Below are 17707 nucleotides of genomic sequence, written 5' to 3'. Positions count from 1 at the left end.
GCCACATAAAATGTGCATTCTAAGCAGAATATCTGTGTTTTATGGTCTTTGCTTTATGTGAATAATGTGCTTAGACATTTGGATATCCAAATCCTGCCATTAGGATGTATCTGACTTTGACTTTCTTGCAGGTCGCCACAAAATAAAATTAATTCCAGCAATGGTAGGCCCAATCCTGGAGGTAACCCTGGTCCCAGAGCCTGAGCTACGCAAAGCTACCATTCCCATCTTCTTTGATATGATGCAGTGCGAGTTTAACTTCAGTGGGAACAGAAACTTCCATATGGTAAGGGAGCCTGGTATCTTCAGTACAGATGTTCCGCAGTATGCATTGGGCAAGAAGAAGAGAACATTTTAACAAAAACAAACCAAACAAAAAACCCCACACACAAGCATTGTGCCAAACACCGGGGAGTTATTGTCAAGTGGTGTGTAGGAGTCAGGACTCTTCAGTTCTGTCCCTGACTGTACCTTTGCATGACTTTGATAGGTAATGAATTCCTCTGGTTTTATACCTTTCTGCATTTGTAGATGTGTGAATGTCCATGTCTTAATTGTGAAACAATTTGGAGACTCTAAGAGAGTACTCTAAAAAGTAATGTCTATTTGTATTTATAATAACAATATAAATTCCCCCAAGGCAGATCTTTGGCTGTAAATGTAAGTTACTGTAGAAGAAAATTGCTGCACAGTCAGGTGTCAGGACTATGTAGTTGCTTACATACTGAGTAGTCCCTCATTAACTACCAATCTGACAACACGTTTGTGAATACTGATAACCACCCTTATGGAAAGGAGAACAGTCATACAAAGGACAGACACGCTTTGCTTGAGGCTACACAAGTAAAAGGACAGAGCAGGGAGCAGGTCCTGGATCCCTGAGTTCCAACCCTGTGCTAATTTCTCCAGAAGTTACCTTTTATTGCTACTGAGAAAGCACCAGAAAGTAAGGAAGGAAAAAGAGGAGCTTTGCTTTTGCCTTGAGGTTAAGTTTCACTGCAGTTTCTAAGGACTTATTCTTGCATCTTTCCTCTGGGGATATCAGACATTAACATCTCAACTGGCAGGCAGGGGACACTGTAGTTATGCTGTAGACAGTCTTCTCCCTGGAGATGGGTCGGAGCCATCCATCCAAAAGGCAGCCACCTTGGCATTTCAGACTGTTGTCAGATGTGACGTGCGTCTCCCTAAGCACCATCCTCACACCAGCTTAGGCCCCAGCTTCAGTGTGCATAGGGGATCTTTCTTCCCTTGGGGTCATCAGTCTTTGGTGTGGTTGGCCCCAAGGTCTCAGGGGTTTTTGGAATCGGTAGGAGGAAGCAGGATGTGTGTGGCATGGATTTTCCATTCCAGTGGCATTTATATACTAGCTACAGTTATAACTGAGACTGTGTACTTGACCTGCTTGCACATAACAGGGCATATCTTCATGGCTAGACAGTCACACAGGGCTTGGTTCTTGCATCATGAGAAGTAGCTTTAATTAGTAGACACAAGTGTTTATGATGGCCAGAGAGTTGTGACTTGCCCTTAACTGCTGGTAGTAGTTTGGTTTCTTTAGGGTGAGTGAATGACCATTCCATAAGCTGGCTGCTAGATTGCTTCTCCATCCTAGCAAAACTGAGCTGCTGATGGATGGAGGAGAAGGCGAGGAGTTACCCCAGAGCACGACTCTCCAGTGGCTGTAGGATGAGAGATGGAGGACTTGTATTTCCTCGCTACAGTCTTGTCATTTTGGCTTCTTAACCATTTTTATTCTGCTCCAACAATGAAAGCATCCTCTAGCTTGGCTTATAAAACCAGTGTCTGATGGCAGGGCAGTTCAGAAACACCAGCCACAAGCATTACTGATCTTCAGACCACACTCATGAGAGTTGCTGTCTATTTGATTGTGGTTTTTTGCCTTTTCAGTTTGAAAATGAGTTGATAACCAAGCTGGACCAGGAAGTGGAGGGTGGCCGAGGGGATGAACAGTACAAGATTTTGCTGGAGAAACTGTAAGTTTTATAAAGAACGTGGAGGCTTTTTTTTTTTACAGCTTAGTTGGCTATTTTTCTAATGCAAAGAAACCCTAATTCATTACTCTGATGAACAGGGAGACAGTGCAGTTGACAGTGATCTTAATGCTATAGAGGTATTCTGAGACTGATTGTCTTAAAATGATGCTTTTACTCTGGAGCAGCAACTTGCACAACTACCCTGCACTTGGAGATGAAAGCCTAGAGGCAGGTGCCAAACTGGCAAGGGGGTTGTAAGTGGAACAGCAGGCTCAGAGTTAAAGCAAAATCAGAGCCTTTTTTTAGCACCAAGAGTAGAACCCAGGTTTTTGACCAACAAGACATGCTTTGACCTGCCTGACCTGAGTATCTGTCTGAGAGTCTCTGTTCAGGAAACGTGTTTGACTCCGTTGCTGAGTGGCTCTTTGGGTAACTTTCACTGAAGTTCTGCTTACCATGACTCAGAACATACCTGAGTGTTCCCTTCTATCTCTCTGGGTACCTCTGCAGCCTCCTGGAGCACTGTCGGAAGCATAAATATCTGTCATCTTCTGGAGAAATGTTTGCTTTGCTGGTCAGCAGCCTGCTAGAGAACTTGCTGGACTACAGGACCATCATGCACGATGAAAGCAAGGAGAACCGCATGAGCTGCACTGTCAACGTGCTGGTATGGGGAAGGCTGGATTTGGATCCGGGTGCTTCTTTACTGACCTGGCTGTTGTGGATTCTGAAGGATTTTTTTTGTTGTTGTTGTATTTGGTAGGGTTTTAAGTAATTCTTATGCCATTTCTGGGTAATGATGGGCACAAATCAGGTCACCAGCTATTGACAGCTATAAAATGTAGAAAGATGTACAGTTCAGAATCAAGTCACATGGCTGGTCCTTGTCTACGTGATAATCTGAAGCCCTGAAATACAGACAGGAAGGATGGATAGCTGATAGTTTGGGAAATGTGGGCTTAAGTCCCTGTTCCACTCCAAAGAGCCTGTATAACTTTGGACAAGTCACCTTCTCACTTTGACTTACCCCTTTTCCAGAGGTGATAGTAGCCCCACTTTACGTTAAAGGGTTGGTTGCAGGGATACATGCACCTGAGTAGGCAAAAATGACAGCAAAGGTCTTTGAAATATCTAAAACTGATGCTTGTCTAGAGATGATTATGCAAATCCATGGTGCTTTACATTGTAAAAGTTTGACTTTTTTCTATTCTTGGCAGAATTTTTATAAGGAAAAGAAACGAGAGGACATTTATATCAGGTAGGCTGTTTCCCTCCATAAACCTGTAGAGAAGCCTTTATTTCTCTTGGTGTTCTGTAAACTGATACAGGAGTCATTCACATCAAGTAACAATTGCTTTTTGTTTATTTAGGTATCTGTATAAACTCCGGGACCTGCACACAGACTGTGAGAACTTCACGGAGGCAGCATACACTCTCCTCCTCCACGCAGAGCTGCTCCAGGTATCACACTAAAGCCAATTTTAGTTTCCACTGTCAGGGTATGGGTTTTAAATGAAGTGTAAACAGCTCAGAATAAACAATTCACCTTTGTTTTTTCTTTTTTTAATGTGACTTTGCATTACCTAGGTTCTGGTGGTCATTAAGAAGCTTCACAATTTTGCAAATTGCACAGCAGCTAAATGGATGAAAGCAAAAATGTTATTAGCATCAATTTGTTATCTACTCTTGGTGAAACAGAGTGCTGTAGTGAGCTGGGAGAAAATGTCCATGTTTGGGATCATAGTGCAGTTTTTTCCCACTTCTGTGTGAACAGTGTAAAATGCATTAGCCTAAGCCATCTTAATTGGGATCTGTCAGTCTCTTCATGTCTTCCACAGATTAATAAAGCATATGCATTCCGTTAGTGTCTCTACATAAGACCTTAAGCCAAAATCACACCAGTTTCACAGATATAATTAAACTTGTAGTAACATTTTAAAGTGATTTTTTAAATGACTAAAAAAAATTGTAGAAGTTCAGATGAATTCTTAAACTGATTTAAAATGAACTTTTAATGTAGAAACAAATTTGCATGGAACTGAAGCTTTCTGGCTATTTACGTGTGTAGTGGGAGAGCATAATCAGATGTTTTCCTGAGCAGCCGGCTGGAGTGGTTTAAGAAGTTACTGCTTACTGGCTACTTGTTATTCTAGAGTTATTGCTGAGATGCAGTGTTTGTGTGTATGTTCCTTATATCACTGCAAAACTGCCTTGCTCTCCCTTTGCACTGACGATGGATTTGTCCTGAATGCGTCCCTGCAGAAGGTGAGGCTGGCCACTGTAAGGATTTGTTACTCTGAAAATGTTCCTGTTCTTTCAACTTTGCCTTTTTTTCTCTGTACCAGTGGTCCGAGAAGCCATGTGTCCCTCACCTCCTGCAGAGGGACAGCTACTACGTCTACTCACAACAGGAACTCAAGGAAAAACTCTACCAAGAAATTATCTCCTTCTTTGACAGGGGCAAAGTGAGTCTCTCTGCAGTGTTCTTACAGCTCACTGCTGAATACTTGGCTTGGTGACTGTAGCTGGCTGAAGTTGGTTTCAAGGGTAAAAGCAGGTGTGATTCCCTAACAGGCCTTTGATGCTTAGGCCTGGCTTTTTAATAGGGACCACAGTACTGACACGAGCAGGGCATGTTGTCCTGGTCATGTTTTAATTCTTCAATTTCCTTGTTAAAGAGCATCTGAAAAATTAAACCTGTTCAAGATACTGGGTAGACGAGAAAACTCTGTTTTCCTTTCTTTTTGTGGGTAATGGCTTTTGTCAGGTTTTTGGCATTACAGTGGGCACGGCTTGTCTGGCTGATACTGAACTTGTGTTACTTGCATGTTGGGTAGATGGTTCTAAATGAGACAAACCCAAGGGAGCCCGATGCAGGGAATGAAGTATTAGTGTAGGAGGAGACCACCTGGGCTTCTCTCGTTTGCTGTTTAGACATGTCCTTCCACCTCTTTGTGCCTCAGTTTTTCCCTATCAGGAGTAACAACAGAAACCTTGCTTTGTAAATCCCTTTCAGATCTACAAATCAAAAGAGCTGTGTGACTGTAACAACTATTGCAAAAAACATGCAGCGTGGAGTCGAAGGGAAAGTTGGCAGTGCATTAAAGTACAGCCTGAATTAAAATCAGCTGAATTTTTTGTTTACCTATCTGTGGTAATGAATGCTTTTAACAGAGTCTTTTATTTTGCTTGTGCTCTTCTTCCCCCACCTGCCTCCCTTCATCCTCCATGGAGATGTGGGAAAAAGCCATTCAACTAAGCAAAGAGTTGGCTGACATGTATGAAAACAAGGTCTTTGATTATGAGGGACTCGGTAATCTCCTGGTAAGATTTTTTTTCCTCCATTTTCAGCAGGCTGCTGACTGCTTAAATTAATATTGTTGAGCAGGAGAAGCCCAAATACATTTTATGTTAAAGACAAACAAGCCAATATAATCCCCATGGTTTTGTAAAGCTTAGTATAAGAAGAATGTTTTCGTAATTTTTTTTAAAGTGTGTGGTTTTGACCTTGTAATTAGCCTGACAATATCATGAGCAGATGTTTAGCATTCTTGGTGTTAATCAAATAAGGTAACATTTGCATGGTGTACTTTCAGGCTCCATAAATCTCATCACCTTGTTATTTCTGTGGTAAAACTACTGTGTATGAAAACAGAAATATAGAATCATCTTGGTTCTGAATTATGTTTTTTAGTGGTTAAAGATGTAACCAGATGGTCTTTATGTTCTTTCATATGAGAATCATCTGCCCAGTTTTATTTCTGCCAGTTCTCTGACATTTGTCACCATTTGTGTCTACTCAGTTTCAGAACATATTTATTTTTAATTTGTGTTGCAATAGTTAAGGATTTCAAGTATCCTCCTGGAATCCTAAAAAACATGGCATTGTTCTCATGTTTGCAGACCAGGAAATGAAGTTGATTCTGGCCCAGACAAACCAAATATTTAACCAAGTAAATGGATAAGTATGAGATACAGTATCAAAAAAAAATTGTAAAAAGTATTCTGTAGGGGAGAACTAATAGATCAGGAATTGTCACTGGGAATGTGAGCTACAGTCTGGCAGTATCCTTGAATACGCCAAAGTGAAAATGCTGGTGACTTTCTTTTTCAGAAAAAACGAGCTACTTTTTATGAGAATATTATGAAGGCCATGAGACCACAACCAGAGTACTTTGCTGTTGGATACTATGGTCAGGGTTTCCCCTCTTTCCTCCGGGTAAGAATTCTTCAGTGCTCAACCTCTGGAGTGGTGGGTACCCTAAAAGTCACAACTTCTGCAGAGCTTCCAAGAAGATTCATATGCCAAACTCTTTTTCCTTTGAATGACACTGAGAGATCTAAATCCCTTAAGTGTTTCAAAGCATTTCAGTGTATAAAAAAGAGACAAGTAAAGAGACCAGATTTTTTTGTGTTACCAGCTTTGATAAAGTTAGTGTATTGCAATAGGGTTTGTTAGATGATTGGTGTGTTCTTGTATGGGCTTAAACAGAATCTGCCTTTTGTATTTCTGCCCTATACACTTCCTCAGAAATATGATTGTTGCTATTAGAAAATGTTTAGCTTGTAAAGAATTTATCCCATTGCTTTTCAGCCTGAATCAACCTAATTTTCAGGATGTGGATCATTTCAGTGCTCAAGTACATTAGTGAGAGTCTGTCCCACGCAGAATTAAAATGCAAAGGTGCTTCCTGTTTGAGATTGCTGCTAAACATGGCTAATCTATGCTAGCTGTAATACAAGAATCTAGCCAGGGTGAGTCAGATGGCCAGGGTGCAGCATACTAGAAAATATTCCTGACTATTACTTAAAATTAAGGAACATTTACATTTTCAGACTGGAGTTGTTTGAAGTTGCTGGCCTTAAATGGAAGCCAAGCTTAATAAAAAATGAAAATGTTAACTTGGAACTGTGTAAGTGGATGGCATAGAAGGCTTTCACCTCCAGGTCATGTTTTTTGAATCCATCCCTTCTAGAAACCACCACTGCTTGGTGGCCAGTTCGGAAAAATAGTTGGCCATGGTCTGCTCTTAAGTCTGTAGTGCAAAACTGCCATAGCTGGCCGTTGTGTTAATGTTAGCTGAAGAGGGTCAGGAATGGAACAGAGGTAAAACTTGTGTCTTTGTGCACAGGGAGATCCCTCAGTTAACTCACACCAGAAGTGGTCTGGCAAGGAGCATGCAGTTCCCCACATTAAAGAACTTTTTGGCACACATGTTCTCTTAAAATCGGTCCCCTGACTGAGATTTTATGTGTTGAATGTGTGAGTTCTTAGAGTGCTAGAAAGCATGAACCTGTTCAGTAACACTTGTATGTGGAACAATGAATTTTCTACACAAATATGAGGTTGCCAGTGCAGGGCCTTGCTCTTGAGAGTTGCTGTGTTCTCACTCCAGCCTCTGTTTCTTCTCTCATGTGTTCTGCCTGTCTGTTAAGCTAGGAGACAGCCCTTCATACAAACTGGATCTCTGAGACTACTCTGTGTATGTTTGGAAAGCTCTTTCTCATTGATTTGTGTAGTGTTAATTCTCTTTTTTCTTCTGCTACCCACAGAATAAAATTTTTATCTACCGTGGCAAAGAGTATGAACGAAGGGAGGACTTCAACCTGAAGCTGTTGACCCAGTTTCCTAGTGCTGAGAAGATGACCAGCACTGCCCCTCCAGGAGAAGAGATCAAGTCTTCTCCTAAACAGTGTATCTTTTGGTTTTAATACTTTTTGGCACATTCAAGATCTGCCTCTTTCCTAGAATAACAGAATTGGTAAACAAAAATAGTAAGCAGGGAAATTTGCTCCAGGGGGACTTCGAAGGCAGGCACTGGGCATAAAAATAAGACTATCCAGAACTGCAGTAGTGAACTTAAACACATTGAAAAAGAGAGACAGCTGTTGCTGTTAAGATGAAACCTTAACAGGTTGCAGGTCAGGATTTCTTGTGCCTTCTTCTCAAGCAGGTGGTGCTGGCTGCTGTAGTATAGCTGTGATCCAGTTGGATATTTCTAGGTGAAAGAGGTAAAATACAGGCAGTGAAAGTGGGATGCACAGAAAGTGGAAGTATGCTCTTCCTGCTTGCAGTTAACCAGCGTTTATGAAGTGGCTGGGTGGTTGTTTTTTTTTTTCCCCTAGAAGTTACTTTGTAAGAAGTGTGAAGTGGTGATGTTGATGAAGGTTGTTGGGTGAACAGCCCTTTTTTTAAAAAAAAAAAAAATAAAAATGTATTCTTCCTTCATGCTGGTGAAACTCCAAACTCTGTATCACAGCACACCACTAGGTTTAAGATCCTCTTTCCCTTAATTGTGAGCATGACCAAGTGCAACCTAGTAAAGATGCTTCAGATTCTTGTTTGTGACTTCCAGTCGATAGCAGGTGTGCTCCTGGAAGATGTACATCAGTAGAAACCAAGTTACTGGGCTTCTAGCCTATGTTATACAAGCCAATGTTGTTCAGGCCAGACTAGAGAATCTGATGGTCCATTTTGGCCTTAAAAGTCTGTGTACAAAGGCACAACTCAAGCAGTGATACCAGATGCTTCCCTTGCAATAAGCCTGCCAAGCACTAAATCCACATAGGAAATTAAAATCCATTCAAGACCAAACTTGGTATCAAAAAATGCCTCTTCTATTGCTGCTTTGTTTCAGCTACTTCCTTTGCATCTGTTTGTGTTTGTTCTAATGTTTTTGGCTCAAGATGAACCTGAACTGCAAAATTTGGATCCAGATCTGAACTCTTCCAAAAGTTTGGGGGTGTTTGGTTCCGGGTCTTTGGCATAGCCCCATTATAAAGGGGAGCAGCTGCATAGCTTGGATTTGGTACAGATTCTTCTCGGACTCTTACAAACACCTTCTGAAAAGATGAGAAGTTTGAGTGCCCAAATCACTGTTGTGTTAGGCAGGGTTGGTTCTGTAGTTTGTTCTAATTTCATGCTTTTTTAATCTCCTTTGTCTCAGGCTCTTTTTTACTTTTGCTTACAGTCTGTTTCCTTGCTCTTTTATAATAAAATGCCTTGTTCACCCTTTGGTTGTTTCATAACAGTGTACTGGAGATACCAGGTGAGCCGTGCACAGTCTCAGGGAATGCCTACACACGTAAAGAGGCTCCATCTTCCACCCGTTCTGAACTGGAAGCTGTATAGCATGCTTAGCATGGCACGGAGCCCAAGCTAATAAGCTCTCCTGAGAGAAAGAATATATTAGCTTGGGCTCAGTGCTTGATCTAACGTGGCGATGTGGTTTTGGGTTCAGATTTGGCTGGCATCCAGCTGGCTCTTCAGTGCAGGCAGAATGACCTTGCCTTTGCTTTCAAAATACTGTTTGGAACTACCCTCAGTGAAATAAAGGATGTATGGGGCTACCCTACCCTCCAGTAAATCACTGCCATTTCGAGTGCAATTGGTAGGTGATTCACAAAAATAATCTCTTAATGTGGGTCAAATTGTTTATGCTTTCCTTTTCCATACAGGTTTTTACTTCTGTAAAGCCCTCAATACAGTCCTTAAAACAGAACTCTGGAGAAGGAATAACATTGTAAGCTGTTGTGCTTGGGGATACTATTACTAAGTTTTTTTTTTCATTTCTATCTTAGTTCACAGGTGCTAAAGCTGAAGGTGAAGTAGATATTCACTGATTAAATCCAGCCTACTTTCTTCACTTAGCTTTATCGATCTAAGAAGTGGGAGGGAGGGACAGCTTCACTGTGCTGGAGGAATCTGACAAATAACCATGGGGTGGTGGGGCAGAGAGAAGAGACAGGCGCATCCATTACAGAACCTAGTACAGAATATTGTTTTCCTGTCCCCAAAGTAGAAATCAGTAGCACCCAGGCTTCCCAGGTATTTCACCAGGGAATTTCAATAGTTGGAAGTGTTTGTACAGCCCTTATCTTTTTGGGCTTTTAGTTCATGAGTAGCATACAAACTACAAGAAGCAATATAATGCCTGTGATTGTTGATGAACTAGTAAGTATTTTTCTTCGAACTTGACAAGAGCGCAGGGAATTGTTGAGAAGTCTGACATTTGATGAAAACAGGAAGGGTATTTCTCTCCCTCTCCTGTTTTCCCAAAAGGATTCATAGTTTTTCATCCTTAACTATAGCTTCTCAGATGTGCAGTGCTTTATTGTGAAGCCTGTGATGAACCTGCCACCTAATTATAAAGATAAACCTGTTCCTGAACAGATCTTAAAGTAATTTCTTTTCCTTTTCCCTCAATATTACCTCTGTGTTTTTCTCAACTAGCCTAGGCACAAGATGGAGTGCCTTTGTATCTTGTGTAAATGTTTCACAGGCCCGTTTAAATTTGATTGTTCTTGGGAGGAAACAGAAGAACATTTGTGTAAGGAGGATGGGAGGTGAGTAGGTTCATCATTTACTCTGCTTCTTTCTAGCTACTACAGAGCAAACGAGGTGCAGCAGTTCACGCACTCCCGACCAGTCAGGAAAGGAGAAAAAGATCCAGACAACGAGTTTTCTGTGAGTCCTTTTGCTTTTGATGCCAACTGCCTTGGGTGTCTGTGCTATGAGAAAACTGTTCTGTGCATTTATTTATTTTGTTGGTGGCATTTTGAACAATGCTTTCACAATTTTTTTTTCCCTCCACCTGTAGCAATGGAGTTTTGCTGTTAAAATGTAGGAGAAACAAAGGGCTGCGCTTCACATTGCAATCTTTCCATAAAGCCAGTGTAATAATGTCAAGGGGCTCTGTAGCTGAAGTTGTAACATTCAGAATCCTTGATCGAGAATCTATAAATATTGTGCTGTCTAACGCAGCTTCCTACAGAGTACAGCTGTGTGCCTGGTAGATGATGAATGTTCTAGCTGTCCTTAAGGAGGCCAGCCTCTAACCATGAAGGATCAGTTCAACTTCAGGCCAATTTTTAAGATTTGCAGTGGAGAGTGAGCCATGGGTGTAGGGTAACAGCATGTTTCCTTGCTGCCTGTGAGGCCTGCTGTTGCTCACAGGTAGTGGTTGGGCCTGTTGCGTAGAGCTCTGGCTATGTACACCGTGATCTCAGTCCTGCTGATAGTGGTCCCCATGGAGGGTAACAGCCTGCTGCTGGAGATGTTGGTACCATTTAAATAGAGGTGGTTATTTCTTGCCAAAAACACTGGCTTCCATCCCAGTTAGTGAAGGTGAAAATCATTGTGTAAGTTCTGCCAGGTAGTGCTGGAAGCCTGGTTCCATGCTCTACCGTGGAAGAGAATTGAATTGCAAGACTGATATTTTCCTTACATCCTGGAATTTTTTTCCTTCTCTAACTAGAATATGTGGATAGAAAGGACAACCTACACGACAGCGTATTCTTTTCCAGGCATCCTCAAGTGGTTTGAAGTCAAACAGGTTACAACGGTGAGTTCTGCATATGGGCTGAGTCTCATCCGCCCCCCCCGTGGCCTTTCATGAAGTAAAGAGTCTTGTGACAGTTAGGGCTACTAGTCCTTCCACTCCTGGATATGGCACACCAATAACTTCTGCTTCAGATAAAAGCAAATGTGTATCTTTTTTGATGTGCTTGTCTTTTTATGCCATTTTGCAGACAGCTCTACCCAAGGCCGCAAAGTTCTACATCGACTATATAATGCTTAGGAGAGTGGTTATTTCTGTAACATACTCCCCAGCCAAGTCCTAAACTGTTGTTCCTTCAGGTTAAGTTGTAGAATCATTCTTGCATTCATCTCCAGATTGCAAGCTAGTTAGCCCAGGGGATCCAAAATCCTCTGCTGGAAACTATTGGGTTGCCATTCATATACGAGGCATTACTTAACTTCATATTTCATGGAGGTGAATGAAGGTTTATTCTGTTTCTTCTTTCTGTCAGGAAGAGGTCAGCCCCTTGGAGAACGCCATAGAAACGATGGAGCTAACCAATGAGAAAATCAGCAACATTGTCCAGCAGCATGTCTGGGACCGGAGTCTTCCTGTACATCCTCTCTCTATGCTCCTGAATGGGATTGTGGACCCCGCGGTCATGGGGGGATATACCAACTATGAAAAGGTCTTTTTCACATTTATCTCTGCCTCAGTCTGTTGACCTCTGCAATGTTGGAAGATCTGGCTTGAAACATGGGAGATTCAAGTTCAATTTTCAGCTGTTACTCAGACATAGTGCGTTCTGTAGCTGTATCTGCCTGTTCAGAGCTCAAAAAAGAGGAGAAAAGAGATTTCCATTAGACTGCAAGGTGGAAAACCCCCAGATCTTTAGTGTTTAGTTTTAGTGCTGTGTGTTGCCACAGAGATGAATGATCCAGCTCTTTTGGGCCTCATTTACAGTGGTGATAATAACATGATCCTACCTCGTGGGGGCATTGAGGTGCTTGGTCAGCCCAATGAACGGTGGAAGTAACAAAGAAAAGCAAATGAGCTAGCATTTCTCCATTCTATTAATATCAAATGGTAAGGCAAATGAGGATTTCTCTTTCCAGCAAATAATTTGTCTTTGGAGTCTTGCAGTAAGAGCATGTATTACAGGAAAAAAGCAGTATTTCCTACGCAGGTTTATTCAGTTGACTTCAGTTGAACGGTGTACGTTCTTCCTTTTTTTGTGATGTTTAACTTAAGCTGTTTATTCCCAGCATCTAATGTTGGTATTCCCAGCACAAAATATATTGCTTATTTCCATATACTGAATGGATGGTGTTAAAACACATTTAATTCTTCTCAGATGTGTTCCAGTCATATGAAATGAAGTGCAAAAGTTAAATGGGAGAGGGTCTGATTTATCTGGGGTCTAACTCTGCTGATTCCAGAGGAGTTGCATACTTTGCCAGGACTGAATTTGGCCTTAAATCCTCCCATTTTATGAATTAAGGTTGACACAAAGTTTAGAATTACGAAAGTGGGAAAGCAGTTAAAACTAGGAAACACAAAGTATCTGTAACCACATCTGGAAATACTCATTTCTGGTTCATATTTTCCTATTTCAACTGAAGATTGAACATTTGGCTTTTGTGGGCGGCTAAAATCTTGAGTTTTAATTGTTTCATTGTAGCCAAAAGCCAAAGTCTGCGTTTTTAACGTGGGCTTTCTTCTTGCAATAATTAAACACTTGCAAGAAAAATCCGCTGGGACCTACCCGGCAGTCCTTTCACAGGCTAACCTCCTCTTGACATCGGCCTTTTTCAGAATCATACCACTAGGCCTATAAACACTTGTACACACAGTCCAGTTAATGGAATGCAGAACTAAGAAATATATGCAGAGGCTGAAATAGATCAGAGACGCGTTTTAAAACCAAATGAAAAATTATTAGGGATTTTTATCTAGGAAAAAGAAAAATTAAATTCTTCTGACAAGGAATTGTGATACGTTTCGATGCAATACCTGTAGCACATAATGTGAATTGGCACAATTTTAAGGCTTCAGTCCAGGAAAGTGTAGTTTTGTTTGTTCAACTTTAAACCGATACCAGATTCTGTTAATTAAAGGTAAACACATAAGAAGCGTAGACTAAAGGTGCTTTGTTGAATCAAACTGTGAGTCAAAATCTCAACACAGTCTTTATTTCTACTGAGTCTTCGTAACAAGCCCCATGTGAAAATGTTGTACTTAAGGGCTTAAATCATAGAGGAAATTGCAGGCAGGAGATGCCCCGTTCACCTTTCCGCAGCTGAGGTTGTTTGCATGTCGTTGTGTACTGTAGGTCACTCAGTGCTAAAAATGAAAGAGGCTTTTTGAAGTGAGAACTCAAGAGACTGGGTCTGCTACTCGCATTTGAGCGACAAGTAATTATTAGTTATTCAGATCCAGACTGTTTTATGAGAAGGGCATTGGAATTGGAGAAAACCCTTCCAGTGAAGTTACTTGTTTTACATATCTCTGTTTCACTGAAAAAAATAATACTTTTTATTTTAAACGTAAAAGTCTCTTGTGTTCCCTATTCTCAACAAATAACCATAGTTCTTTGCTATCTCCCTGACATAAAGCTGAGGGACAAAATTTGGTTTTAATGAGGAATAATGGCAATGAATTGCTTTTAAAGTACAGGGATCTTTCACTCGGAGTGAACGGTGAAAGCTGTGAAACTGTATCATCTCTCTTTGCTTTCAGGCCTTTTTCACAGAGAAGTATCTTCAAGAACGTCCTGAAGATCAAGATAAAATTGAACTGCTTAAGCACCTAATTGCTCTACAGGTATGGTATTGGGAAAGAAGTGGAAGCACTACATGTGAGTGCAGATGTTTTTCCGTCGTCGTTTTGGAGCGATAATGCAGATAAATGCTATAAGAACTATCTGGATATGTGTACAATTGTTTTTTATTTTAAGGAAGCTGCTGTATTCTAAAATTGTCACCTAGAATGTTCTATGTAGCTTGTGTTGCTCTGAAATATTTGCCAAAGTTGCAGATTTTTTTCCTTTTGAGTGTAACAAAGTATCTGTTACCTTTTCATTAAATCATCACACCTAATGTTTTGTCAGTCTGACCCTGAATGTTGCCTATTTGGACCAGAAAAATTGCCCTGTTTTCTTGTAATGCAAATTACATCCCTGTAGACCAGTTTTTACGTGTTTCCACACAACAGAGCCCAGTTAAAGCTACCCCACTATCATACAGCTTTGGAGGCTAAGAAGTGATACTCCAACATTGAACATACTGTGTTTTCCAAAGCAGAATGTGGAATCTGAGTGGGGAAGAGAGAACCATCGGTATAGACGGGGAAAGTGTTCGTGTTTCTTGAACACAGGAAGCTCAGACAAACAGTCAGGTTACTACAGTGTCACAAGTTATGAGTCAGTAGCTGAGCTTCCTTACTGTATGATTGCTTTTTTTGCCTCTGCAAACTCAAATCACATTGATTTGAGCCTATCTGAGATGTGTAACATGCATAGAAAATTCCTGCCTGGAACAGGAGAGCTGATTTGGCCTTTTGTAGCTTAATTTTGTTCCTCCTTTCAGATGCCATTGTTGGCAGAAGGGATTAGGATTCATGGTGAGAAGCTGACAGAACAGCTGAAGCCTCTGCATGACAGACTGACAGCCTGTTTCAGAGAGCTGAAGAAGAAGGTGGAGAAGCAGTATGGTGTGATAACTTTGGTAAGCATACCTGGTTCTTTAGTGTTTTGCCTTAAAGCAGCACAGCTCTCCCCTTTCCCACTTGTGAGTTAGTGTTACATGATTTATCACAAGCGTGTTTGTCTGCAGCCTCCCTCTCTCACCGAAAGGAAACAGAGCAGGTCAGGCTCTGTCGTGTTGCCCTATATCATGTCTTCCACGCTGAGACGGCTCTCTGTCACATCTGTGGCGTCTTCTGTGGTCTCTTCATCTTCCACGTCATCTGATAGCACTTCCTCCAGACCAGGTTCAGATGGGTTAGTAATCAGCCTTTACATGTGATTTACAAGAGTGGGGATATGCTTTTGCTAGAATTAGTTACTCTTAAAATGAAGATTTATTCCACACACAACAGTAATACCTACCTATTTGAAACCTTAAATGGAGGCTGATGTTGTTACTGCATTTTACAGAGAGGGAGTTTGAGGCACAGCTGGGGATAGTTCTGGGAATTGAACCCACAACTGTGTCTCTCTGGAGTCCCAATTATCTGCATGATACTGAAGAGGGATGGAGGCAGTGTATTTCAGATGCACACTCCTCTGTTTCCCAGGAATGCTGGAAAACAGAGGTGTAAGATACTACAAGGTAATTTAGTTCGATGTGGTCCACAAAGAGGTGCGTAGCGATATGGTGCTTGATCCACCAGCTGTTTGCAGCTGCATGCGTGGCATTAAAAGGGGCTGCCACATGTGGAAGCATTTCCTAATGGTACTTCTCTGCATCTAATTTGCATCTGTGAGAACCAGGGAGTTTAGGTGACTTGCTCAAGGTCACACAGCAGACTCGGTGGCAAGGTTCAGCATAAAATGCAGGTCTGGCTCCCTCTGCAAGTAGATCCCACTTTATCCTGTACATAAGACATAATACTCAAAATTGCTAGGGTGACTTAGGAGCACAAATCTCACTGAAAATTCCACGGTCATAACTCAGTTCTTCACAATAATCTCTTATGTAAACTAAGAGATCACAGCTTTTTAACAGACAATGCTTTAAATGTCTGATGGACTAATGTTTCATGTGTTTTCACTCTTTTGGTGTGGGCCGCAGATCTATTCTGGAGCCTCTTTTGGAGAGAAGAATATCAACAGCTTCCAGAGCTGAGGAGCTGCCCATGAAAGAGGATGGTGATAACCGGATTAGCAAACTCAAGCGGAAGGACTGGAGTATTAGCAAGTCTCAGGTTATTGTAGAGAAGGAGCCAGAAACGGAACTGACTTCCAAAATGGTAAAAAAAAAAATTTAAAAAATAGCAATAATAAAATCCACAGCAGGAGATTTTAGTGTTTCCGTTGCTTTCGGCCATGTTTGTCATTGGGAACTTCATTAAATAGTGGGAGGGGTTCAAATACCAAAAGCCTTGGTCATCTGAGTAATTCTTGCTTTTTTTATTTGGAAAATTTGTGTCACAGACCGAACTGCAGTTTGGCTCAAGGTACAAACTGGAAACATGAGGCACTGATGTTTCATCTAGGTGTTCAGTGCCCTCATTTCTCATCGGAGTGGAGGACTGCGTGATGCACTCAGCGCCATGTAGAATTGTTCTGTTTTTGTTGGAGCAAGCAGATACTGCTAGCCCACTCAAAAATCCAGCTGGCAAGCCAGATGTTCAGCTGCTATCAGTCAGCATCACTGCACAAATCAAATGTACTGCAAGGTGAAGATCAGCTTGATAGATTGGGGAGTTGAAATAAAATGATCTGGTAGTTAAGTCACCAGTTTGGGACTTTGAAAAACTTGTTCTTCCAGTCTGTACTCTGCTCCAGACCTCCTGCATGAGGGCAGGAGTGTTTACTCCTTGTGCAAATTATTTGCAAAAGAGGAATAAAAGAGAATCTATACCCCCACAGGAGTCTTGTAATGAGGAATATATTGGAGACTGTTAGGCATTAAAGTTGACAGTGGGATTCAGAGTGATCACCTAATACAAACAGATAAGTTTCAGCCCAAAAGTAGAGTTGTATGACCTTGGAGTATTATCCTGATTTATGCAAAGACTATGTTACACTGTGAGAATTAGGCATCTGAGTATTTAAGCTGGTGGCTCAGTGATACTAATTTGACTTAACACGGGCTGTGTAAATAATGAGAAAACATGAGTTCTTCTATTTCCCTTTCTCTCCCAAGATCTCAGCTGAATTTGGCAGGAACAGGTTATGCTGCTATATATTCAGGAATTCTCATCAAATCTGAGTAGTGCTGCCAGCACTTGGAGCCTGCAGAATATTTATAAAAAGGGGAACTGTGGTTCTAGAATCATGTCATTTGGTATTGACAGGCTTTCCACTCCAGAGGAAAATCTGGGGTTGTAAATATTAGTGGTTCAGGAGGCCTGGCCCTCTGCCTCTGGAAGAGCTGCCATTGAATTAAATGGGTTTAACCCACAAAGTGTGATCTCAGCTGCTGATCACTTTATTAAGTAAAACTAGAGGGAAAAGATCTGGGAGAAAGCCCATTTGTATCGACCACTTCACTAGGGCAGTAAGGCACGTCTGTCCAAGACTTTGCATTGCAGAGAGCTGAGAGATGCAAAACAGAACACCCACCCTCCCTTCTACCCCCGTATCTCTGAGGGAAAATTACATGTGTGATCAGTTTACTGAAGCGAATGAGCAGTCGAGGGTTATAATCGTGCTTAAGAACATCGCAAAGTCCAGAGAAAGCT

At 41.4% G+C, this 17707-nt stretch overlaps 1 protein-coding gene across 4 annotated transcripts in view; it reads left to right on the top strand.

The window, feature by feature from the left end:
• DOCK5 (dedicator of cytokinesis 5) overlaps positions 1 to 17707 on the top strand; it is an 86223-nt gene that overhangs the window by 57817 nt on the left and 10699 nt on the right. For 3 of the 4 annotated variants that reach the window (XR_012621041.1, XM_074807923.1, XM_074807924.1), the window contains 17 exons: positions 132 to 286; positions 1912 to 1997; positions 2508 to 2664; positions 3215 to 3255; positions 3368 to 3458; positions 4343 to 4462; positions 5232 to 5321; positions 6112 to 6216; positions 7551 to 7692; positions 10097 to 10178; positions 10380 to 10464; positions 11255 to 11341; positions 11811 to 11987; positions 14039 to 14122; positions 14887 to 15024; positions 15133 to 15299; positions 16093 to 16270. Coding sequence is in view for 3 of the 4 variants with exons in the window: in XM_074807923.1 (XP_074664024.1) it covers positions 132 to 286; positions 1912 to 1997; positions 2508 to 2664; positions 3215 to 3255; positions 3368 to 3458; positions 4343 to 4462; positions 5232 to 5321; positions 6112 to 6216; positions 7551 to 7692; positions 10097 to 10178; positions 10380 to 10464; positions 11255 to 11341; positions 11811 to 11987; positions 14039 to 14122; positions 14887 to 15024; positions 15133 to 15299; positions 16093 to 16270 (1985 nt within the window). In the remaining variant the exon portion in view is untranslated. Of the gene's footprint in view, positions 1 to 131; positions 287 to 1911; positions 1998 to 2507; positions 2665 to 3214; positions 3256 to 3367; positions 3459 to 4342; positions 4463 to 5231; positions 5322 to 6111; positions 6217 to 7550; positions 7693 to 10096; positions 10179 to 10379; positions 10465 to 11254; positions 11342 to 11810; positions 11988 to 14038; positions 14123 to 14886; positions 15025 to 15132; positions 15300 to 16092; positions 16271 to 17707 lie in introns of those variants that run through there. The other variant, XM_074807925.1, reaches the window with a different exon arrangement.

This window comes from Strix aluco, chromosome 28, assembly GCF_031877795.1.
Source record: "Strix aluco isolate bStrAlu1 chromosome 28, bStrAlu1.hap1, whole genome shotgun sequence".
NCBI lineage: Eukaryota > Metazoa > Chordata > Aves > Strigiformes > Strigidae > Strix > Strix aluco.
The sequence above is the reverse complement of the archived record's forward strand: the minus strand, read 5'-3'. Positions and strand labels throughout refer to the sequence as shown.